We start from the raw sequence: 24,920 nt of genomic DNA, 5'->3' as shown, positions 1-24,920 counted from the left end.
CACGACTGCAACCGGTCACTTGTTAAGAAAACTTGTCCTCTCTAGTGTTTGTTTATTTGAATGTAGGAAACAGATTTGTAAGGCAGATGTGATTCAGTGGGTATTTAGTGGAAAAGTGTGGCAAAGCATTTTATACGCTCTCTTAGGGGTATAGGACGTGTGCTTTGAATAACTGGTGGCTGCTTGAATGAGTAAACCAGAGACAGCGTGATTTCCCATCCTCCCAACATGCAGCAGCTGGCTATTTTAAAAGCTAACATTCATTAAAAAGGTACAGAGGGGGGTCCTGTTGTTACTGGAGGAGGTTTTATGGGAGTGTAGACAGTAAAACATGTAACCTCAGTGAAGACACACACATACAAGGGACACCAAAAGTTTTGCCTGTGCCTGCCAAAAGCTGAACCAAATTGAATTAATTTAAGTAAAGCTGGAGCAGATGGTGTATTTAAAGCTGATTTCCTGTTCCTTACCTGGCATCTCCAGAGAAAACCTCCAAAGGAAAACAAACAGCTTGAAAAATGATGTTTCATAATGTGATTTCTGGAAGCTGCTTCAACATGTCAACATTTTAAAACAACACTGTAAATATGAGTGTGCAAGCAAACCTTTTTTTTTTTCCTTTTTTCACTCTCTCTCTCTCTGGTCGTCTCCGGTGGCCAGGACCGGACGTGTAACATCGATGGGATGTGTTTTGCAGAGGGAGACTCCAATCCAAGTAGCCCTTGCCTCCTCTGTGACCCAGACACCTCCAAATTCACCTGGTCTGTGAACCAAGGTACAAAAAACCTATTATTGTATCTCTGCCTACAAAATACAGAACAACCTTTTATCTGCTAACCATTGGAGCTGCAATGATTAGTTGATTAATAGCCAACTATTTTGATAATTGGTTAATTGTTGAGTCATTTTTGAAGAAAAAAAATGTTAAAACTCTCTGGTTCCAGCTTCTGTCTTCTTTTCTTGAGTCCTTTTTGATAGTAAACTGAATATCTTTTGCTTGTGGACTGTTGCTCAGGACATTTTCTGTTGCATCTTGGACTTTGGGAAACAGTTATTCATCATTTTTCACCATTTTCTGACAAACAACTAATCATTTAATTGAGAAAATACTCATTAGTTGCAGCTTTAACAACCATCATTACAAATGACCATCTCTCTTATTGAGCCTATGATGTTGATGTTCATGGTTTGGTTTAGGACAGGGGTTTTCAAAGTGTGAGACTCTGGGCCTCCCCTCAGACAAAGCTTGGAAAAAGGCGCCCCCTTAGTTTACTCGCTTAGTTTCGGTCAATTCCTGGATGCCTATGGGATCATTATTATGTTATGTGATCCCATAGACACTCAACAATCGAGCCAAGATGGCCAGATATTTCTGTTTGACATAATATCAGACTACACCAAATACATAAAAAAGTCTGTCCTAAGGCATTTATTTGTTTCTGACTCTCTTACTTCCATTCACTGAGCCTCCCGTGAAACTGTTTGGAGGCCCGCCTGCCACTCTGAAAACCTCTGGTGCAGGCTCTTTAGTTACAACGAAAGGAGATCCAAATGCTACAGCGTAAAATCAGAATTTATATGGTGCTTCAGACTTTGTGGCAACAGTTCGGGGGAGGCCTTTCCCTGTTTCAACATGATACTGTCAGCGTACATAAAGCCAGCTCCATAAAGAAATGGTTTTCCCAGTTTGGTGTTAAAGAACTGGACCTCAGCCCCATCCAACACCTTTGGTATGAACTCCAGGCTTTATTGCCCAACATCAGTGTTGGATATCACTAATGCTCCTGTGGCTGAATGGAAGCAAATCCCTGCAGTCAGGCTCCAAAATCTGGTGGAAAGTCTTCCCACAAGAGCGGCTGCAACTAACAATTCTTTTCATTATGGATTAATCTGCCAGTTATTTCCTTGATTAATCAGCAATAAAATGTCAGAAAACAGAGAAAAAGTCAACATGTTCCAAAAGAAATTCAATTGTATTCACAGAAAAGCTTCAAATTCTTACATTTGAGAAGCTGGAACCAGCAATTTTTTTTGCCATTTTTGCTTAAAAAATGACTAAAAAGATTATTATATCATTAAAATAGATTAATTTTCTGTCAATTTCTTATTGATTAACTGACTAATTGTTGCAGCTTTAGTATCTTTAGCTGCTGCCTGAATTGTTTTAAGACATCAGGATCTAAACCTGGTGCTATCACTGATTTGGTAAGAATAGATGCTTCCATTTTTCTCATGTTTGTGTTCATTTATTTCCAACCTGAGAGCTTGGAGGTGTTTTCTACTATGGAAGAAACAGTATTTATCTTATTGTGTCAGTGCAGTGGCGGTCATGGTTGTCTGTTGTCTGTTGGTAGTTGTCGTACTGCGGTCCCGTTTGTCTCCATTAACAGATCAAAGGAGCAGAGGTTTAAGTTTCCCAGCATGCCCTGACCTGTCGCTTAACCATTCTTAAGGAGAGGGGAGGGCAGAAGAGGGGGTAAATCACATGGTTGATTTCCACAGCAAAACAGACCGACAATCGTCCTTCCTGTCACCCAACAACACTGAGCACTGAAATAAATAACCGTCTTAATAAGTCAATTAGTCTGGAATTTTCTTACTGAAAAATAAGTGGTTTATGTTGGAAGCAAGTGATATTATCTCACAGCGTTGCCAAATCTTTTGCGTATTTGCAGACAGTTTGGGGATTCAGTAATGGAGCGGTAATAATCCTGTTAATCAACAGGTGATTTCTTGTCCATTCTTGTCCATTCCATCATGCTAAGCAGGGGTCTCCTGGGACTATAACTGTCTTGTTATGGAACATCTGTTGGAAAAGTGTGATCTCAGTAGAGGATGCGACATGATCTTGTTGAAATGGCTGTTGAGAGCTCCAAATGGAAATAAAAGCTAGAAACCCCTCGAGTCAGGGACAATGATTCTTCCAGGAACAGCCTGGAGGACTGTTTTTTTCCAAAGCACGCTCACTTCTTCACAGAGTTTATTTCAGGACAGGAAACAGTATCTTTTATCAAAACACAAAGACTTGTAAATGGAGATGTATTGGTAAATGAGAAGGTGGGAATAACCATGATAAAACAGCTAATGGTGGTGTTGTTGGCAACGCTCTCCTGCCTTTTTCTCATGTTCTCTTCTCTTCTGGATTCAGTCAACGAGCCGCCGGCCTTCCACCGACCTCAGGCTGACCTGCGGACATTTGCCGGAGAGAACTTTGTCTTCCAGTTTGCGGCATCAGACCCCGAGGGCTCGGCGCTCCTCTTCCAGCTGGAGGAGGGACCAAAGGGGGCTATCCTTTCCCCGGCCGGCCTCCTCATCTGGAGGGTTCCAATGCTTCCTGAGCAGGAAGGACGTCAGTCGAGCCGCTCCTTTCGCTTCACGCTGTCGGACGAGTGCAACGCCCAAAGCAGCTTCGTCATCCAGGTAGAATTGACAAGACAAAAAAGTGAAAGTGTTTGTTTTGAAGTTGTAATTCAAGTTGCGTTTTAAAAAAGCATGTAGACATGCAGGGCGAGAGGTGGATTTCTGCAGTACACATAATTATAAGGGCCAAGTCAGACCATGAATAAAGGCTTCTGCCAACGCCTGAGGATTTTTTCAAGTTTCCTGTGTTTCCTCTCAGGTTTTTTTTATGTAATTCAGCTGTAATTCAATCAGAGAGCAGCAGCAACAATAACTGCATGGTTTCATCTTCACCTGGTATGATACAGGAAGCAACAGGATTCCTGGGAAATATGGTCTTAATTTTAAGAGACATTAACACAGACATAATTGTTAATTAAAAGATGACTGTTATAAGAAACAGGACATGCCTCAGCAGTGTCTCTTTTCCACCTTTAACACAGATCGATGTGGTGCCATGTGGCTGTCAGAACGGAGGCTCATGCGTGACCGATGTCAACTTCCCCGCCGGCAGTGGGAAGTACCTGTGTGTATGTCCTGAGGGGAAGCAGGGTGACCACTGTGATGAGGATGTAGACGAATGTTTGTCTTCTCCATGCTCAGTCGGCGTGTGCATCAACACGGCCGGCAGCTACAGATGCAAATGTCCTGCAGGGCTGAGAGGTAAGAGTCGATAAAAGAGTCATTCCTTGAAATTTATCGGTGCCTCAAAAAACCTTCATATTTAAAAACTACAAGAAATAGTTGGGATGGTTCTGGCATCACGTTTCCAGCTGTAGGTGATCAATCACAGTTTTGGTTTATGTTTGCAGAATCAGTTCCTCGTGTGTGTGTTTTTGGCAGGTGTAACATGTCTGCAAGATATCAATGAGTGTGAAAGGAAACCCTGCTTTCCAGGAGTCCAGTGCTTCAACAGCTTTGGCTCCTACGGCTGCGGCCCCTGCCCCAAAGGCATGCTGGGAAATGGGACAACATGTGTGGGTAAGCGTGGGCATACTGTGTGTGTTGTACCAACACTTTATTGCATTATAATCACCATATGTTAGCAATTATGTTGGCAAATGTTACCATATTGACAGCAATATATATTCAGTACTAATGTTGAGCAAATGTTTGCTTCAATAAATCTAACCTAGAAGTAGAAGTTATGGCGCCAACTTCTTCATCCTCTCATGTTGGACTGGACGCTACAGTGACTCACTATCGCCTCTTGAGGTACAAAGTGGTATTGCGAGAGAGGATGGGCCCGGGCTAGTTGGTTAGCATGCTAACTTCAGTAGATATCTCTGCAACATAATATAGAGATGTCTTTGACATGATGTCAAAACTGTTATTTCTTCACATTCTGTTGATAATTTTAGTTAATTTTTGAATGTTTTAAACTAAAATTCTTACATAAATCCCCTTCAAAGTGAAATTTCACTCAATTTTCTGTCAATAGTCAAAAGATTTACAGGATTATAGGACGTTATTCTTGTTACAATTTCTTTAATAACTATTAATTCACCCACTGATAACGTCACTTTTCTTAAGAAGATGTCAAAAAAGTCATATGATCTTGCCCTGATGAAGACCTTAGACCTGAGTAGCCATGAAGTATTTTTAAATTTATTACCCTCTTGAATGCCTCAGATCTTTTCAATAACTCTAAAATAGTAGGATCCCCAAACTGCAGAGCACTAGAGGGATACCTTTCTACACCCAAGCAGCACTCCATGCATTTGTTTTTTGACCTATGTCATATGATCTCTACTGTAACATTGTCATTGTGGTGTCTTCAATGAGTTTTTACAAAGACAAAACAATTAAAACTGGTATGATGTTAAAATAACTAAAGGTGGAACTTGTTACAGTACTAGACAACATATGAGACCCCTTCTACATGATGCTGTAGCTTCTACCCCCAAATCTGGACCGCATTACCAGCCATAACATGAGCTTATCAGGAGACAATGCCATTCTTTGAAACTGTGCAGCCTTTCTGTAACGTTCTTTGGTGTCACGCAATATAAAAAAAATGACTTATTTTATCAAATTTCCCTAAAACTTCTCTATCATATCTAATCATTTGTTGGCAGGTGTGGTTTTTGTTCCAATATCCTTTGTAATTATTTGCATGCAGCGCAAAAATCAAAGCTTATTCTGCTTTAGTAAATCACTTTAGATAACAGAAACAGCTAAATGTGAAGGTGAGGGAGGATTCAGTTCTTGTATTGAATAGAAACCAGATGACTGCTGGGAGCTGATACCGCCGCCTCCTTCAGTGTCCTCACTTTGCATCTCAGCGACTGCTAACTGGAGTTAATGCTTTGAAAACACTGCCGCCGTGGAAGGGAAACTAAAGAAGAGGGGTTTTTTTCTCCGCTCCCAGCTAAGCTTCATTGCTCATGTTTATATGCATGCATGTGTTTACAGGGCTGAATTTCCACACATAAACACAAAAGATTTTAATATCAAAACTAACAGCTAATATTCACGAATTTAATAACCTGCAGCTGCTTCACAGTAAACATCTTCCAGCAGCTACAAATTAAAGATTAGATGTTTGACTTGCAGCTTGATAAAAATTGATTTTATCCACAACCACTGATCTTCTGATTAGAGGACAACCGACTCTATGTCCTAATAATGTATTAATAAACACAGTTCATACATGTGCACATACTGCAAACATAATGCATGTATACACTTGTGTATACACATTATTTAAAACTGAAGACAGTTGTGCACCAAAGTACTTGAACAGCTTCAAATTGGTGAATAAATGCAAAGAAATCCCCCCCCAAAACAAAAACAGATTATAGTATAGTTTACATAAAAGCTCAACAAGGTGATGGTGATCTTCACATTTCTCCAATCACAGGCAACAAATTACCTTAAATTTGCTTTCAATCAATGCAGAAATAGTTTCAATAGCATAAGAAAAGTCTGAAAATGTTGACTCATTATAGGGAAATCACTTTGTGTTGACGAATGTACTTGAAGTTTGTCTTTAAGGCAAACCTGCACTAAAAAGCATTTGCAAATAATCTTCAGTGTTTGCTTTAAGAATGGGACTATTTGGATGTGAACTGATTTGTAGCTGCATTGTTGTCCTTTGAGGAAACAAAGAACCTCAAAACTTGGCTTCAAAGCTGGCTAAAAATCAAACCAAGGTGTATGTTTCAAGACATTATTGCCCCTAATGGAAAAATTGGCCCACAGTGAAGCACACAACATCAATTACTGTCAGTAACATAATGTTTGTCATTTTTATGGAACTGTGTAACTGGAGACGCATGAGGACAGTTCCCTGGATTTCCTCATCTTCCTCCTTTGATTTACTGCTTACTCCTCAGTGCTGTGGTCTTCTCGAGTCGAGAGACTAGTTTGACTTCTTTGACCTCCTTGTTCTTGAACTTTGTGTGTCAGGGGACTTCAAGGGCACGCCATGAAGCTACTAAATCTTAAATGTCCTGGATAAAAAACAAGCCGTGATGAATATTTCTCTTTTGCCGCTTTTTTCTGCCGTCCTCTGTTGAGATCAGGGCTCAAAAGCACACTTGTCAAGTCTGAACAAATTATATGTTAAGATGAGGCCTTGTGGGATCAAGACAAGTTGATTTATTTACAGCAGAGCCCCAAATCACAAGCAAGTAATAATTTTTTATACATAGTTTGCTTTGGGGATAAAATAAACAAAGCTGGACTGGGTGGAGGAACGTGTTTCTCGTTAAATAGAAAGAAAAATCGAGTGACAAGCTCAAGATGTCAGAGAGGTCTTTAAAACTGGACTAAAAAGCTTCATGATGATTTAATTGTTTTTGCACTGTATTAGAAATATTGGCCGCGCTACTGCCGTGTCTGCGGTCTGTCGTCGTCCATCACCGAGCGCTTCCTGCTACGCTCGTGGCTCGTAAATGTGTTGATCGGCTGCGAGTGGTGATCACGCCTCATTGAGATCTTTACACACACTTGTTCCAAAGTCTCTTGCTGTGCTTCTGTCTCATTAAACACAATTTTTGACCCTTTCAGGCTTTTTTTTTTTTTTTACCATGTTCTTTTATACCATCATAGGACTTTTGGTTCATTGCAATGTGGGTGATCTAGTAATCGAAAAGGACGTAATTCTGGATAAGAGCGTCAGATAATGGCAATCCAAAATATAATTTTTCTCTTCCTTCATACAGCAGTCGTGAGGCCAGCCACCATCACTCCCACATCTGCTCCTCATACAACTGTCTACAAGATACCAGATGTTCGGCCGCAACCACCCAGAATAAAGACAGACACTTTCCGGAAGACCTCGAGTGGTAGCTCCCCACAGATGAGGGCCGAGGCGGGGAAGACAATTCCAAGAATTGACCCCAGCCGATCACAAACTACCACTTGGAGGAGGATTCAAGAAGTTAGCTTGAACCCTTCCTTCACTGAAGCAGAAACTAACAAGAGCGTCAAAGCTATTGCATCGTCCCAAACTGAGTCTGACACTTTAAAGAAGACTAAAGGAATAAAACTCAATCCTTCCACAACTAACACAGACACTTTCAAGAACATCTCAGGAATTAGACCGGACCAAATCAAGCCTGATCAGTCCAAAATCAGCAACACTATCGCCACAACTTCCACTGCAACCCAACCGTCAAGAAGACCAGCTGCAGGTGAGAAAAACAGGAGTCTCTACAGGAGAACATTTTATTTTATGTATTAGCATCTGGTCTTCAAAAATAATGTAATTTGATATCAAATTATCCAAAAATAATCAAAATACACATCATCTTTGCAACACGTCATCATAAGATTAGTCAATTAATGGACAGAAGCTACCTATTTTGTTAATTTATTAATTGTTTAAGAAAAAAATGGCCATTTTATGGACCAAACAATTAATCTGTAATGAAAATAATTGTTACTTGCAGCCGTAAACTATAGAGTAGATGGAACTCCAATATTATTTGCTGCTGATCCTTGGAGATCTTCAGTTTTTTCACATTATTTTAAGTTTTTTTCAATCTTTCCTTTCCATCTTTTCTTCAATCTTCACAGTAAAAATCTTCCAGAAGCAGGAAAAAAAGCAAGAATGCATGAAGCAAAAACCAACCAGAGATTTGTAAGATCATTATCTCTGTGCATTCAGTAAAGATGTCGTTCCATGAGCAGTTAATTTGTAGAGCCTTGGTGCACGGACCTGCAAACTTGAAATTTTTTTGTAAAATCCTGTAAAAATGTTGAGACTTGCAACAGTAAAACCTCAGAACTGAAATCAATGGGAAGGTAAGATGGTTCTGCTGGGTGTTCAGCGCTTTGCAATTTGGGAACTGTGGAAATCTGACCAGTTTGTTTCTCTTAGGATCCGGTCAGTCTTCTGCTGTCAACGTTTCAGCTACATGTGCCAGCAGGCCTTGCTTCCCCGGGGTTCAATGCATCAACCGCAGGCCGCCGCACGTCGGCTACGTCTGCGGCCGCTGCCCGCCTGGCCTTTACGGCAACGGACGCATCTGCATGAAGAACGCCAAGGCAGGTAAGGGATATTTTTGCATCGACTTCTCCAATCAGTTTGCAAATGTGTTTGGTATAAGCTGACATGAATTTCAGGAGTATATCATAAGCTATGATAAATGTTTTTTAAGTCCTGTAACTGATGGACCACAATGTTTTTTTTTAGTTATTTACACGCTGAGACTTACTTAAGAACTATTGAAATAGTGACATTTTTGTTGACAACATGCATACAACACCAAAAATGCGATTAAACAATGTATCCATCATTTTCCTTCTTCTTATTAGCTGAAAACATTTTTTCTATGTTGTTTTTCAATATCTCAAATTTGATGAAAACATCACTCGGCAATGTGAAATCGCTCAGCACATAACGGGCTGGTTTAAAGATCTTTTATTTCATCCTTATGATGTTCTGGTTTCCCTGATGTTGTTTTATGTGTTTGTCTTGGTTTGGAGGAATGTCATTTATAGCAGCGATAAATCAGCTAAAGTGGTTAGAAACAGGCCTGGATGTAATAACTACCTTTTGGTACTTTGTCAGCGCTCGGCCGCAAAGTTTCAACAGAAGATTGCTTCATCTTATTTTCTCATGAGGGGAGTGGGGGGTCCGAACAGCACAGAAGAGACAGTTTCAATCCAACTCAAATCCCTTAACTGTGGATCGTGTTTGTCTGGAAAGTCACAAAGTGTTTATGCAGACAAGTCAGTCAGCCTCCAACAAGACAGGAATCAGTTAAATCACTTTGCAAATGCTGCTCCTCTTCCTCTTCTCCGTAGTTGTAGGAGGATGGATTCAGATTGCCTCTTACATATTTTTTCAAATATATTTTAAAAATATGAGGAAAACAAAACCAGCACTATGTTGTTGTTCTTTCTCGTTCTCTTTGAGGCCACGAGTTACGATTATTTTCATCAATTAATTGTTTAGTCTCTAAAACATCATAAAACTGTGAAAAATATCCATCCCTGTTTCCCAAACTCCAATGTGACGTCTTCAAATGTCTTGTTTTGTCCAACCAACAGTCCAAAACTCAAAGATATTCGGTTTACTATCATGTAAAGTCAAGAATAAGCAGCAAAGTCTCACATTTGAGAACTTGGAACCAGTGAATACATTAATTATCAAAGAAGTTGCCGATTAAATTTCTGTCAATTGACTAATCGACTAATTGTTGCAGCTCTTGTTCTTTCATTGGGAGTTTTGTCTTGTAGTCTTTATTAACTAAATTTAAACATTTAGTCTTTTACATTACAGTGGCAGTAGAACCACTACATTTATCAAACATATACATTGATAATAACCTACAACAGTTCAAAGTTGAAGTTGAAGTTGACCCTAAACCTCAGGCTGATGACTTCATCTTTGTTTTCCTGTGTCTGTAACAATGATCGCTTATCATTTTGTCCAAGAAGGAACTGCATGCATGCTCATTTCCAGCAACACTACTTACATATACTGACTTATGATAGAAATCTACAAAACCTTGACACTAAATTATTTTAAAAGGTTTGGCTTTTCAAAGTTGTTCTCCAAGAATTTCTTCACTGTAGAGCTAAATTTGTCTCGTGTTTCCTCAGCATCCAACCATCTTCATCAGCAGCAGACAGTAAGCAAGTCCAGCAGATCCCCGCACGGAAGCAGCAGCAAGGTATCCCAGCTCCACTTACCCGCCCTGCCCACCAGGCACGGTATCAAACACCTGTCAGCGTCTGTCACCAGAGCGAACCGAGATAACGCCCCACGCCAGGCTCCCGCTTCAGGGCGGGGAGGAGGGACGGGGAGGAGAGAGGCAGTCACTGTCACTTCCAGAGATGTTCCCAGAACATCAGTTGGCGCTCTCCATTTCAGTGCAAACACTCACATCACCCGACAAAGTTCCAACCTCAGATCAGACGCCAGGACATATGGCAGATCTAGTATCACCACCTCCAGGGAGTCTGCGGCTCCCCATGTGACCGTCTCCAAGGTGAGTCATTGTTATTATAAAAGCAGTCATGTTTCGTAAAGGAAAATGTGTAGGTGGATATCAGCATGAGGTAACCTTCCTTCCTTCCAAATCTTTGACTATCTCCCAGCAGTCTGGAGGAGCGTTGACAGGTGCAACACCGGCCAAGGTAACTCCTCCGGCTCCTCACCTCTCCACTGAGTCTGGTGAAGTGATGCAGCACAAAAAAACAACTCAGCCGCAGCTCAACCACCTGGCGTCCACCCAGGTCAAACCCTGGACCCCTCCAAGATCCGCCCTCCCGCTTACAGCAGCCCTCACTGCCCTGTCTTATTCGCTGTCTGAGTCCGAGTACTCTGCAGACGGAGATGAAACAGAGCCTGGTTCTGAAGATCCAGAGCTGCCGCCAGTGATCCCAGCACTGACCCTCACAACGCCAGGCAAGACGGTCTACAGCTCCCCCCTGCAGAGAGCGACCCCCATCCAGCCAGGAGTTAGGAGTGCTACAACAGCAGAGAAACACATGATGTCTTGTGCTGACCGGCCGTGTTTTCCTGGCGTCCAATGTGAACCAGCCATGGATGGAGGTTTCCACTGTGGGAGGTGTCCTGTTGGATACACCGGAGATGGACGGGCCTGTCGAGGTACAGCTCCATGTCTTCAACACCACTGACATTGACAATCATTTAATGATACGGAGGAATGTGCAGAATGTTTGTCATGTTTGGCTGCTCAGGGTCCTTTAATTAGCTCCTTGTCTGCAATCAACAGCTTGACGCATTGTTGATTGACAAAGACTGTTACCATGCCGTCACAGTTGCCTTCGATCCAACGAAACTACCCTGCACTTATCACCAAAAACAACTGCAATGTCATATGTTTAACATAAGTAGTAAAGAAATCTAACTGAAATTAATGAGACATTAGCAGAGACTAGTGTGATTGCACATAAAGGCTTTAAGAGCAGAGGTTGAATGATTGAATAAACTGACCAGAAACCCTCCAAGGCCACTGCAATAGTTGGATTTTTACAAACTCTACTCTGAAGACTTGCTATCAGAATAGCAAAGACAATTTATTTAGATAATTTGTCTTATTCAGTATTTCCAAAATCCAGAAAATAGTTTCTTTATGGTTTCACCCATTAGCATTAAGGCTAGCGCTTTGAGTCAATAAATTAAACAGGTTTAACATCTCCACTGGGCCTGTCTGTGTCTCCAGCTGTTTGCAGGCATACATGCGGGAGGAACATGGAGTGCGCGGCGCCAAATACGTGTCGCTGCAAACCGGGCTACACTGGATTCGACTGTCAGACAGGTAAATGTATTTATTTGTATTATCTATCTATTCTAAGTCTTTACTTTTTGTTTTCCTTTGTTAATTTTTGTGTTTTCATATTTTCTTGTAGCAATTTGTGAGCCGGAGTGTATGAACGGAGGAGCTTGCATTGCTCCGGGTGTGTGTCAGTGTGTCGGGGGTTTTCATGGAGAAACCTGTCAGGAAGGTAAAGCTTCCTCTTTTTACTGGTTTTTAACATCAGTCTGTAAACATAGCTGCACGTTCCCATAACATTACAAATAAATGTATGGAAGAAACTGCTATATACAACATCCTGAGTTAGTTTTCTTTTGATATTCATCTTTATTCTTTTAAATTTGTCATAAATTGTATTAAGTAAACTGTATCAAGTAAAAAACACATTTAACAAAAATATAGCAGTATTCAACAATTACGAAGGCACATATGCTTATAAATTAACTATTATAAACAATATAACTGATTGAAATGCATGTCTGCAGCTCTGTGCAGGTTACCTTGTGAAAACGGAGGCACCTGTGTTGGACTGCAGACTTGTTCCTGTCCTTATGGTTTTGTTGGACCTCGGTGTGAAACCAGTGAGTTCCCAGTTTATTTGTACGTAGTTATTCAAGCTCAAAGGACAAAGTATTAGATGTTAATTTATCTTAGAATATGAGCAGAAAACCTCAATATGATGTTTCAGTCTTTCATAAAGTCACATTAAAGGAAGTATTTATAAGAAAAAACACAGAAAAGCCAAAAGTTAGTGTAAGACTGTAGACCTGTAAATGGTGCTTTTTGAGTAAACGGTGTGTAATATCAGAGTTTTTATCCCCTGAGCTGACTAAACTATCATGATTGTGATAACTATTACTTTTTTGTTGATCACAGTGGTGTGTAGCCGCCACTGTCACAACGGAGGCCAGTGTGTGTCACCGGACGAGTGCATGTGTCCATCAGGCTGGACTGGACGAACCTGTGAGATAGGTGAGTGTGTATATGTGTGTGTGTGTGTGTGTGTGTGTGTGTGTGTGCTGACCTCTCAGTGCTGATGACGTCCGTCTCTCTCTCTCCAGCTCTTTGCTCTCCGGTCTGTCTGAACGGAGGTCTGTGCGTTCGGCCGAACACCTGCGACTGTCCTCACGGTTTCTACGGCGCACAGTGTCAGAACGGTAAACGTCCATCAGTCAGTCAAACAGTATTCAAGCATTCGTTGAGTCATTCTTATTTAAAGCACAGTGCAAAGGCTTAATTTACATATGCATCCTCTTCTTTCTGCAGCCGTCTGCAGTCCTCCCTGTAAGAACGGCGGTCTGTGTATGAGGAACAACGTCTGCTCCTGCGTGCAGGGATACATCGGGAGGCGCTGTGAGAAAAGTCAGTCAGTCCAATTTATTTCCAATTCTTTTGTTTGTTGTCTGGCACTATTTCCCTCCATTCTCTTCTTTCAGTTTTTCCTCCCTCACTTCTTCCTTAACCATTATTCTCTTCATCCTTTTCCTACTTTGCCATCATGATGTCCTCCTTCTTTATCATCCTCTCTCCTTCTCACTCTTTTCTTCAATTTTCTTATATAAGATGAATTCTCTACTGAGGAGGTTTTGCCATGCAGCGCCAAAAAACAACACAAACCACGACAGTTGGCAATACAGGACACCACATGAACAAACAAAGTCATTTAAAATACATAAATTCAGCAGAAAATAGCAGCACAGCTCCCCAGACATAAATCTCTTCTGCTGTTCTCAGTTTGTTCAGATAGACTAGAGATTCTGTCATCGACATAATCAATCTTTAATGAAAAATCTCACTCTGTGATATGAGAACGTACATGAAAAGAGACATTTTTGTGCCCAAAAAAAGGGTAAATAGCTGGATAATGTTGAGTGTCAGTATTTCACAAAACTTGCAGGAAGTGAGCAAGGTTTGATCATTTTCCAACAGGAGTCAGACTGCTCTTCATCTATTCTAACTTTTCTTTCTCTCTCCAGGTGTTTGCGAGCCCATGTGTATGAACGGCGGCAGGTGTGTGGGCCCAGATGTTTGTGATTGTCCGTCAGGTTGGCGAGGAAAGAGATGTGATAAACGTGAGTGAAGAACAAGATCCGTCCAGATACAAAATGCTTTTACGTTTACATCATCATCGTTGGCGTGGTCTTCCAGGTGTTGAATGTTATGATGCATCAGCGTGAACACCTGAACATCTCCGACCGCCTTTCATCGAGCACAAAGTCTCACCACCAGGCGTTCGTCTCATGTCGACCCTGATCGTCTAAAATGGTCTAGAGGCAGTGGGCTCCCAAAGTCTGACACTGACTTATATTTGTTCACATTTTAGTAAACTGGCACCATGAAAAGTATGCTGAATGATCTATTAGCAGCTCCTGTTTGCAGTGTAACCATGGTAACACAGACAACTATCACTGGATTACTTTGATATTGCAGAAAACTTAAAAACATGATGATTCTCAGGTTCTGAAGCATCTTTCTAAGCAGGTTTAAGGATGTTTATTCATGAAATAATGATATCTTCAGGAAGTGTATCATGTCTGTGTGTTCAGAAAAACCACCAAGTTATTCCCCTTTATGACTTCGCTGCATCATAAGCATCAGAAAACAGTTTTTAGGTCTTTTGTCAGAAGTCGGAGTTCTTTTTTAAGTTCTTAGGAACAAGTCCAACTCTTCATTTGTCAAGTCAAGATGCAAGTCGATCAGTTCTGGATGCTGATCATTAATATGACATAACACTTGTGTTGCCTTCCAGCCAGCTGCCTGCAGAAGTGTCTGAACGGAGGGGAGTGTGTGGGTCCCAACATCTGCCATTGTGCGGCGGGGTGGCAAGGCATGCTGTGTCAGATCCGTGAGTATTCACCAAATCTGACATGTAGACATTTATTCTGATCAGGAATCTCTGTATAATAACGGATTTACTGTCCGTACGAGTGGTTCAGACCTGTCGAACGAGTCATAAACACATAGTCTGACTCTCTTCACAAGCGGGAGAAACACTTGTTTGACTTATAATCTTAATCTGAATGAATTTAGAGTTTATTGTGTTGTATTATGTGTTATTTCTCAGCTCACTGTGAGCAGAGGTGTCTATACGGCAGCCGCTGTGTCCGACCAAACGTCTGCGCCTGCAGGAGTGGATACTCAGGTTCTCTCTGCTCCAAGAGGGTAAGAAAGAGTGAAGATGGGGAGTCATTTTAAAAAGGAAAAGTGAGGTTTAGCATGTGAGTAGTACTATTAGGAAGAGACCGGGATTTACCACCACACCACTCATCTAAAACTGTATTTCTCCAATGACTTAAACTAAAAAAATGTTGTGTTTTTATAAGTTTTCCAATCTGGATTTAAGCTACACCTCAGAAGAATGTGCAGGAAGGTACATAAAGGAATATTTTCACTGCTACATTTTTCCCACATGTGAGTCTGAAGACTTGCACATAAAGAAAACTGGAAACACGTGAAAATCAGGTGAATTGAGCAGTTACAGATGATGTAAATTGAAGGGGGGGGCGATGACAACAGCTGTGCAACAAAACTCCAAATGTTTGGATGGACGGTTTGAAGTGATCGAAGCAAAATACGGCGGCACTTTTCTCTCTGGTTGTGAAAACAAACATGCCAAAAAAATTCTTGGTTTCAGTTTGAGAGCTCATTAAACATTTCTTAAAAAAAACCTACCAGCTGTTTATCTTTTTTAGGTCCAGCTCTTTTGTTTGAGGTTGAAACTTTTTCAGCAGGAGAAAATCAATCTTAGAATTTCTGTAAAGAAAAGATAAATGTGTGTTACTGCGAGAAGAAGTTATGAATGTAAATCTTTCTGATATTTAGACTTTCTACATGACATGAATGCTAATGCTAATGCTAATTCATTTAGGAAGTCCAGAAGATACCTGGAATGAGGAATATATAGCATCCTTAATATCTGATGTTTTTTAAATCGTTTTTGCTCTTAAAATGTTTATCTTATTGCATTATAAAACCTCTGATTCTTGTTTTTCTAGCTCCCTATTGCTCAAGGCTGACACCAGCTAACGACCGGCAAACACCAAACAGCTGGAGTTCAATCAGAACCAATAAAAACCGTGATCCAGAGCCATCAGAATAAAGCATCGTCTGAACAAAACTGAAAAAAAAACAAAACAACAAAGTGACCTGACTCTCTTTGCTTCTCGTTCAGCTGCAAAGTTCCAGGAAATCACACACAGTTGTTTTTCTTTTTTTTTTTGGAAACAAAGCAAAGCAGAAAGGTCTGACTGTAAAGGTTAAAGGTCACCGTCTCGCTCACAGAGATAAGAGGGAGGATATCAGTTTCATCTCTGTGCTTCGTAGCTGAGCACAAAAACTGGAAGAAGGGGAAAAATGCATCTTTTAATAACTCGATAGCGCTCAAAAAATAGAAATTGAATAATGAGTCATACAGCTGAAGCTATTTTTGACAGTTTATTTGTTTGTCCTGCAACTCTGCACAACATCTCCAGCTACGGCAAGAGATGCCACGTCGCTGTAATACATAGAAAATCAGGCTTTTATCTTTATAAACATACTGTAAGAGAATTTGACCACTATGATGGAGCCAGAAATACTTCAAAAACCACTAAAACATGTGAGCAAAGCAGCTTTAGAGCTAACTAGGCTAGCTGTTTCCCACCTGCTTCCAGTCTTTATGCTAAGCTAGGAAAATACAACCTGGATTTCACAATTAGGTTACTTCAGGTCAGTCAGTGTCTTTAAATAAGTCTCACAACTTTATCTGCATTGAATCACTGCTACGTAAGTTTTAAACAGCAGATTTATTACTTTTTGACCAAAACCTCCAAACAAACATGAAACATGTATAATATTTTGTTCATCTGTCAGATGGACACTTTTTTTTTTTTATTTGTTCAGGTTTTACACTACGAACCCAAACCTCTGTATGAGTATTTATTTATTTGTTTGTTTGGTATTTATGGGCAGAAATACGTGTCACCAGAAACTGAATTTGAATCATTTATATTTGAATTTGGATTGTTTAACTTGAATTATTGCATTAAAAATGTATTAGTTTGGAACTGAATTGAATATAATATTATGAAATTGAATTTAGTTGCTTCTCACAATTCAAATTCAGCTCACTGAGAGACATCCAGCCGTTGAGGAAGAGCAATCGAGTGCAGATTGACAGATTCATAGATGATATACGTTGGTTGTGCTTCAATATGCTGAAAACTGACAGCCTTCAGTATGTATGATGTCCAGAGAACTGAGGGGAATTTTTACACAATTTCAAAAATGATGAAATGAAATTTACAATATGATTGTATTAACAGAAGCTCACTCAGGCCAAAATGTTGCCACGGTGACGGATCAGCTGCAAAACTCAAGTAAAGTAATTTTTCTCCAAAATAGCAAGACATAAAACTACAGTTTTTACACAGAACAGAGAAAAAACTTTACTCTTTTGGGATATCTAGCTCCCATTGGCTGCTGATATCGTCGATAAGGAGTTCTATGAATCTGCACTCGATTGCTCTTCCTCAATGCAATTATCCAAGTTGAGTGATTCAAATTCAAATATAAATGATTCAGATTCAGTTTCCAGTGACTCATATTTCTACTCATAGATATTGTCGCATATTTCTTGTTGTATATATCTTAGTCAATGTATAATCTGTGTTATTTCTTATTAAAGCTTTGTTTAATGGTTGTTTTGTAAGAAAAACTAATAAAGATCCTTTTGAGGTTTAATTTTTCTTCAGATTTTTGGTAACTGAAATGAATATTCTTCTTCAAATGTTGGTTATCTACTAAGTTTGTTGTTTATGAAACTTTAAAGGTTGTAATCAAACCTGCAGCTTACATTGTTTGGTTTTCAACATTTTGACTTCTTTGTCTTTTTGAATGTGGTTTCTTTGACGTCACGATGACCAAGTTAGCCGAACAGGAATTAGGAAATGTCTAATTATTCAAATTAGAAGCAGCTTTTTTCTGCTGGACAGAGTTTTATATTTTTGGAGCCAAGGAACAACAGTTATTCAGCTTCAACTGCTAATGTTAAAAAGCACAAACTAAGGCATAAATCTTGGTGTAGTCATAGACTCAGACCTGAAGAATAAACCAAGAATTAAAGGACTTATATCTAAAACTTCAGTGGTCTCGCCTAATGTAACAGTGTCTTTACAGGTTGATCAGACAGCTGCAGCTGATTTAAAGTCCTCAATAAAACCAAGACAGTGGATCACATCAGTCCAGTTCTCAGATCTTTATACAAGGTTCCTGTCTGTCAAAGAAATGCTTTTAAAATACTACTGTTGAGTTTACAAAGCGCTGAATCTGCTGTTATGAACCGTTCAGACCTCTCAGACACGTCAGAGTCTCTCTGAAGCAGCGTTCAGTTTTTTTTTTTTTTTTGCTCCACACATCTGAACAAACTCCCATAAAACTGCAGGTCTGAAGACTTTCCTGTTTGCTGCCTTACAGGATATTAAAGTAAAGTTTGGACTATTTATTCATATCATGCGCTGAAGCTGCACTGTGCTTTTTATTCTCCTGTTTTATCTGCCTTATTCTATTCAAAGATCCCATCCAGACATGTTTAAGATGTAGCTAAAATACTCTACTTTGACTTATTTATGTCTAATGTTTTTTCAACACAGAACAATTATCTCATTAAAATCCATAAAATAAAATAAAAGTTTCCACATGACACTTGTGTGAAGCTGCATACTGGATCACGATTGGCTCCAAACTAGTTATGATGTCACAAATACTGAGATTTAAGGTGAGCTCAGAGAGACTTTCCATTTTCAGCACATGAATGTGGAAAAAAAACTGCACAGAGAAGAGAAATTAAATGTGTTAATAATAATTAATATAAACTTGCCTTGTTTTGCCTTTTGGCTAATAGGTCAGACATCAAAAACATGCACAATAATAACTGCATTAGACAAATTATAGCATCTTACCTCTTGTATATGACATTATTTCTGTGAGAAGAAGAATCTGCTTCACCATAACCTCTTATTAACAGCTGTTCATGCAGCTGAGGGCCTTCAACATGGCCACCAGATGTTTTCCATCACCTCAAAGTACAGAGTCAGTAAAACATGATAAGAAGAAGAAGTGTTTATGGTTTGTTTACGACACCGTGTGTTGCATTTTTTAATGTCCTGGGGTTTTTTTCCTGCACTAGTTGGTCGTCAGCAGCAGCGGAGAAGCATTTGACTTTGCTGCAGGGGCCAGACAAGTTCACAGCCAGCGGGTCGGGGCCACGGGGGCCCGCGAGGAAATGAGGATTAAAAGATTAATGAGGCCGCATTAGCTACGCACCAATTAGGATTCCACTCTGCCAGCTTCTGCCTGACTCTGGCTCTGCTCTGCCTCGGGTTTTTTTTTTTTTTTTGTTTTAAACAATGGATTAGGATGAAGTTGGATGGTTTGTTAGAGCACAGCAGGAGCAACAAGCTTGACCCTTTGTTGATATTTCTTTCTATTATTCTCATCACTGAATGTTTTTAGTAGCTTCATTGTACACTATTTATAATCTGGCCTTCACAGGTGCTCACTTTTCTTAAAGTTTATATGATATCACTGCTAGATCGGTTCTTCTAACCGCTTTTGCCCTCCTGTTTCAGGCATAATCCTGCAGTATAGTGACCTCTGACCTCAAGCACTTACTGCATATGTTATGTTTTAGTTGCTTACTTATTGGAAAAAGATTAGAGGCTGCAAATCCTCAATATTTTGCAACAGAAAAGGGGTTTACTGCCCTCTGGTGGCGATAATAAAAACACCAGGAACATAAAAAATGCACAGAAATAAAGACAAAACTCTAAAATTAAAGATATAAAGAGTTCAGGAAATAAAGCAGCTAAGTGGAGATTTAAATTATTAATTAATTCACAAGACAACATCAATAAGCTTAAATTAATTTCCCCTTCCTGATGTGATTGGGAAAGAAATCGACAACCTGCCTTGAAGGTTGCTCCGAGCCTTTACAGCAGCACACGACAGGCAACGTCCGTTCACAGATATTTATATCCACCCCCAAAGATGGCACTGGGCAAGGTGGAGCAGGAGGAGGGGGGGGGGGGTGTATATGTCCATCATGGTGGGCACAGACAGTACGGGTACACCTGGACTGTTCACTCAGTGGTAGCTCAGAGCCGCCAGCCAAGGCAGCAAAGTTATCCTCAGTCCTGGACGCCAACAGACAGGACACACACACACACATAAACACACACACACACTAGTTATTAGTAACCCACAGTGACTAAACTGGAAGTTCATCAACACTAAAGTCTGAATGATAGTTTGTTGAGTTAAAGGAACTCAGCTGAGGAAGGTCAAAATGTCCCCTAAACAGATGATCAAAGAGGTTTAATGAGGAAAATGTGACACTTTTTTCTTCAATTTCCAACTTTTTGTAGCTCCAGTGAAAGCATCACAGCTGGCTTTGCTTCCTGATTGGCTGCTTTAACTAAAGAATGGCTGAAATCTGTCCAGTCAGACGTTTTTGTAGCCTTAGCCTCAAATCATAACCTTTATCTACTCGTGTAATTTTGGGATGTGCCCGTCACTGCAAACCACAGACACACAGTATAGTATAAACACAACCACATCCTTTGTCCTTTGTCCACCCTGATGACCACATCTGTGTATCTGGGCCTTAACTTGCAGCAGTTTTTTTTTTTAGCAAAATGCAAGTGTAACCCAGTGAAAGCACAACTAGCTCGTTAACATATACAGTTCTGATGATGTAGGGTAAGAATATTGCATGTGTGCAATGCAGGTTTACAGATTTTGTTGTCACTATGAAACCATGAAACTGACTGCACACTGAAGATATAACCCAAACGTTTGTGCACAAGTTTGATGTAGAAAACTACTGATTTGGGTGTGTGAACCCTCTTTTGTGTTAATGTATTTTAGAAAACTACAATAAATAATCTCCAAAACACACATTCTGCAGTTTGTACGACCATCCAGATACCAGTAGCCAGTTAATCCATTATAGGAGGATAGGAGGGAGAAATTCATATATGACTTTCTTTGTTTTATTTTACCATAATTTGAGTGACATTTTTGTAGATAAATTGATCAATTAAGAACATCCCAGAGTATAGAGTGAATCCCAGTATGATCAAGAACTACTGAGCCTAAATAGCCTTTTAATCCTGTTTTAAAAGCTGGATATTTCTTGTTAAAATTCTAAATATCAGTCAGAATATCATTATTTTTGATCTGTAAAGACGTGTATCGGCCTTGAGGGAGGCCCCATATCGGTCGAGCCTAATTTAAACCTGTATCCTCCAGACCACAACAGGTGTCCCCTCCTCCCCTCCCTTTAGGCTCCACCTGTCTTCCCTTTTCCGCGGCGGGCTGGCGACCCAGAAAGCAGCCGTCATTCATTAGTAATGGTATGCCGATCCGCCGGGGGGCCGGCCGGCGCAAACCCCCCTCCGTCACCAGATCGGCGGCAGCTGCTCGGCCCCCCGGTGCTATTTTCACCCTCAGGATAAAGTGATGTGCAACCTCCGCCCGCCCGCACGGCCCCAGCAGCTCCAGTCAGACCCGAACAGAGCCAGGATGAAGTCCACAGGCAGCGCGCAGCCCGACGGCTTCACCTCCGACCTGGACGACCTGGACAGCGGCAGCGGCAGCGACAGCTCCGATGGGAAGTCCACCGGCGGCTGCAGCCCGCGCAGAGAGCCGGGGGAGGAGGCAGCCGCCGGAGGTGGTTCCCGTGCCGGGGCGCCGAGACGGAGGAGAAGGCGGAGACGGAGCAGCGGCGGAGGTAGAGGAAGCGGTGGAGACGCGCATTTGCCCGGCGTCAGCAAACAGCGGCAGGCGGCCAACGCGCGGGAGCGGGACAGGACGCACAGCGTGAACACCGCCTTCACGGCGCTCCGCACTCTCATTCCCACCGAGCCCGCCGACAGGAAGCTCTCCAAGATAGAGACGCTGCGTCTGGCCTCCAGCTACATCTCCCACCTGGCCAACGTGCTGCTGCTGGGGGAGGACTGCCGGGACGGACAGCCATGCGTCCGCTACCAGAGCATCCTGCACGGCTCCGCTGCGCTCAGCGCGCCGTCCCTGCGGCCCATCTGCACTTTCTGCCTCAGCAACCAGAGGAAGCTGGTGAGTTTACACCTGTATCCTGGTTGAATAAAGGCAAAAAATGGGCCCAATCCTGTATTTCAAGATTTGCACGGGTTCTCACTTTTACACTTTAACTTATCTGGACAAAATATCTCTCCATCCGGTTAAACTGATTTTTTTTAAATAGAGCAGATAATGTCACTTCTGCAAACTGCATCATCTTTATAATATTTTTTTTTGTTTAAAATGCATGTTGAGGTATGTTTTGAAGATGATTTGTGTAGGTCAAAGTGGCACCTGTTTCTCCAAAGTGATTGACACCACAAAAGGAAGTTGGAGCCTTCTAAGTCCTGAGTTTCAGACTAGATCTTCTGTGTGCACGCGTGTGTGTGTAGCCTGTATGACCCATTTCGTCTCTATATATATATATATATATATATATATATATATATATATATATATATATATATAATTTTGTTGTTAAAGGGAAGCAGGCAGTTTAAGTCTTATAGATACAGAATTTAACTCCAAAATGTAGTTTTGATCCATTGTGGAGTTAAATTCTACATCTATAAAACATGTTATACTGTAGATATGAAATTCTCTTCCAATTTGTACTCATAAGTTTTATGTTTAAGATGATTTTTATCCTAAATACACGTGCGTAGTAGTGGATTAGAAGTGTTTACATTACTTGTGTCTGGCTGGACACCTTGCAGTTATAAATAGAGACTAGAATCTGGCACAAGATCAGCAACATTATGTCACTATTACCTTTAAAACGTATTTCACTTTTCGCTATCACAGTTACCTAAATTTAAGTTTTTTTTCTGGTGTCATGCACAAACATATTAGTCTCATAAAATCTGCAAATATTAAGTAAAAGATACAAATTAGGTCATTGGATGAAGTTTAATTTAGTATCTTTCTGACTGTAACAACTAAAAATTAGTTGCAAATAACTAACCGATCAATAGAAGGATTATAGGAAGAAATATATTCATTTATATATACAAATATGAATATTAATGACTAATTAATTAACTAATTAATAACTGTGATTTGGAGGCTGAAAAGGACACTGACTTGTTAAAAATGGACATTATCGTTATCAGGATTCATGTCATGGTGCTTTCACTGAACTGTGTTTGTGGTAAAAATGACCGTTTCTTTGCCTCCACAGCTCAGAGATGGAGGGAAGCACTCAGCTGCTGTGTGAAGCCAAGACGAGGAGTCCACTTTTATGTCGTTTACATATAGACACGTGGTGTAAAAATCCCACTTTGTACATATATAAATAAATGTATTTATTTTTGGATTAGTTTTAGAAAAAAAAACAAAGAAAGAATCAACACTGAAAAGCACTTTCTGTCCACGTTCGTGTGCTTCTGAACCTCTGTGTTTTGGTTGAGCTGTAACCTGAGCCAATGTGTAAAGTTGCACCTGACGGGGGGCTATTTTGGTCCCACAAATAGTACAACTACCCCCCAACCCCCCACCCTATGTCTGACTCCTAAAAAAAAAAGCCTGGTCACCTTCAGTCACATGAAGCAAACTGAAGAGCAGCTACCGCAGCGGTTGCTGTCAGTTGAGTGGCGTTAACGCTGCCTTCAAGTGCTGTTGGAAATATCGCAAGTGCCATTAACTGATCAATTAACACCGGTGGAGACACATTTTCTCTCCGCCTGTTAAAACATCACATAACATCTCAGGAATCAGAAATGTTCCAGTTGTGTTTACAGCTTTATCGAGTTGATCACAAGCAAAATGTAGTTTGTATTAAAGCCCGACTGATACCAGTATTTATATGATGGTTTAAATGATCTGGCAACAATATCTTGGCAAACATATTAATGAAGGTATGTAGTGAGCAGGACAATAGCATCGCTGCTACTTATTTAGTGTTTAAAGGGGACGTATCGAGTACATTTCCAGGTGTATATTTATTTATATTCCGGGGCTCAACTGGAATATCTTTGCATGATTTACGGTTAAAAACTCCTTATTTTTTCTCATACTGGCCCTTTATGCAGCTCTTCAGTTCAGCCTCTGTCTGAAACAGGCCGTTTTAGCTCCTGTCTCTTTAAGACCCGCCTCCTAATGAGCCCACTCTGTTCTAATTGGCTTCTCTCAAAATATAAACTTCTCACATACATCCGTACATGTTTGAACCCGAATCTGATCTGAAATACGCAAGCGGACAATGCAAACAACTTTAGCAACAAAGACTACAAAGATGGTGGGCATGTGCGAACAATCTGACATCATCACGTGGAGGAAGTAGCAGGTAGAGCAGTTTGAAGCCCTGAACTTTGACTTACAGGGAGCGTTTTTGCATATGTTCACCTCAAGTTTTGGAACTTTGACCACGTTTGACATCTGATGTCATAATAAAAAAATTTTTTTAAAAAGCATGATACATCCCCTTTAACGATATACTTTACTTTAAGTTACTATTGGTAGATAATGTTCGCCAATACTGGTCAAACAAATGTATCAACTGGGCTTTAGCTGGTATGATATTCTACATGACATGCATGTTATTATCGTACCTCATTATGATGCATTTTTCGCTACTACACACCACTACAAATTTTCTGTTTGTTAAATAACTACAAAACTGTCACAAAACCTGGCAGGTTGATTTTTAGGTGAGTAGTTTTTTTATTTTTATTTTATTGTAATGCTGTTGAAACCCAAAATGTC

General features: G+C 40.5%; 2 protein-coding genes and 1 long non-coding RNA gene across 6 annotated transcripts in view; 2 read left to right on the top strand and 1 right to left on the bottom strand.

Moving 5' to 3' along the window:
* si:ch211-246m6.5 (von Willebrand factor D and EGF domain-containing protein) overlaps positions 1–16,359 on the top strand; it is a 32,628-nt gene extending 16,269 nt beyond the window's left edge. The window contains exons 16-33 of one of the 2 annotated variants that reach the window (XM_044345201.1): positions 661–775; positions 3,149–3,420; positions 3,843–4,062; positions 4,243–4,380; positions 7,569–8,039; positions 8,729–8,899; positions 10,459–10,847; positions 10,960–11,470; positions 12,048–12,143; positions 12,235–12,330; positions 12,626–12,721; positions 13,017–13,112; positions 13,202–13,297; positions 13,407–13,502; positions 14,117–14,212; positions 14,890–14,985; positions 15,205–15,302; positions 16,136–16,359. In XM_044345201.1, the coding sequence (XP_044201136.1) occupies positions 661–775; positions 3,149–3,420; positions 3,843–4,062; positions 4,243–4,380; positions 7,569–8,039; positions 8,729–8,899; positions 10,459–10,847; positions 10,960–11,470; positions 12,048–12,143; positions 12,235–12,330; positions 12,626–12,721; positions 13,017–13,112; positions 13,202–13,297; positions 13,407–13,502; positions 14,117–14,212; positions 14,890–14,985; positions 15,205–15,302; positions 16,136–16,156 (3,174 nt within the window). In that variant the 3' untranslated portion in view covers positions 16,157–16,359. Of the gene's footprint in view, positions 1–660; positions 776–3,148; positions 3,421–3,842; positions 4,063–4,242; positions 4,381–7,568; positions 8,040–8,728; positions 8,900–10,458; positions 10,848–10,956; positions 11,471–12,047; positions 12,144–12,234; positions 12,331–12,625; positions 12,722–13,016; positions 13,113–13,201; positions 13,298–13,406; positions 13,503–14,116; positions 14,213–14,889; positions 14,986–15,204; positions 15,303–16,135 lie in introns of both variants that reach the window. The other variant, XM_044345200.1, reaches the window with a different exon arrangement.
* LOC122976620 lies at positions 637–20,669 on the bottom strand. 3 transcript variants are annotated; one of them, XR_006401005.1, is made up of 5 exons: positions 20,083–20,669; positions 19,079–19,195; positions 15,813–15,893; positions 13,165–13,274; positions 637–763 (listed from the first exon to the last, which is right to left on the bottom strand). It is a non-coding gene; the product is annotated as an uncharacterized LOC122976620 (long non-coding RNA). The 3 variants fall into 3 exon arrangements; XR_006401006.1 differs by having other exon boundaries at positions 19,079–20,669; XR_006401007.1 differs by lacking the exon at positions 637–763 and adding an exon at positions 2,304–2,447 and having other exon boundaries at positions 19,079–20,669.
* A 770-nt stretch (positions 20,670–21,439) lies between these two features.
* Positions 21,440–23,757, top strand: si:ch211-246m6.4 (basic helix-loop-helix transcription factor scleraxis). The gene is made up of 2 exons (XM_044345421.1): positions 21,440–22,253; positions 23,398–23,757. The coding sequence occupies exons 1-2, from the start codon at positions 21,639–21,641 to the stop codon at positions 23,431–23,433; spliced, it is 651 nt and encodes a 216-aa protein (XP_044201356.1). The 5' UTR covers positions 21,440–21,638; the 3' UTR covers positions 23,434–23,757.
* Positions 23,758–24,920: the final 1,163 nt, after the last annotated feature.

Source organism: Thunnus albacares, chromosome 24 (assembly GCF_914725855.1).
Source record: "Thunnus albacares chromosome 24, fThuAlb1.1, whole genome shotgun sequence".
In the NCBI taxonomy this organism is placed as follows: Eukaryota; Metazoa; Chordata; class Actinopteri; order Scombriformes; family Scombridae; genus Thunnus; species Thunnus albacares.
This window is presented reverse-complemented; position numbering and strand designations above follow the sequence as displayed.

Coding starts and splice junctions, on each gene's coding strand:
- si:ch211-246m6.4 (XM_044345421.1), top strand. CDS start 21,639: ATGTGCAACCTCCGCCCGCCCGCACGGCCCCAGCAGCTCCAGTCAGAC. Junction 22,254..23,397: donor TCAGCAACCAGAGGAAGCTG/GTGAGTTTACAC, acceptor TTGCCTCCACAG/CTCAGAGATGGAGGGAAGCA.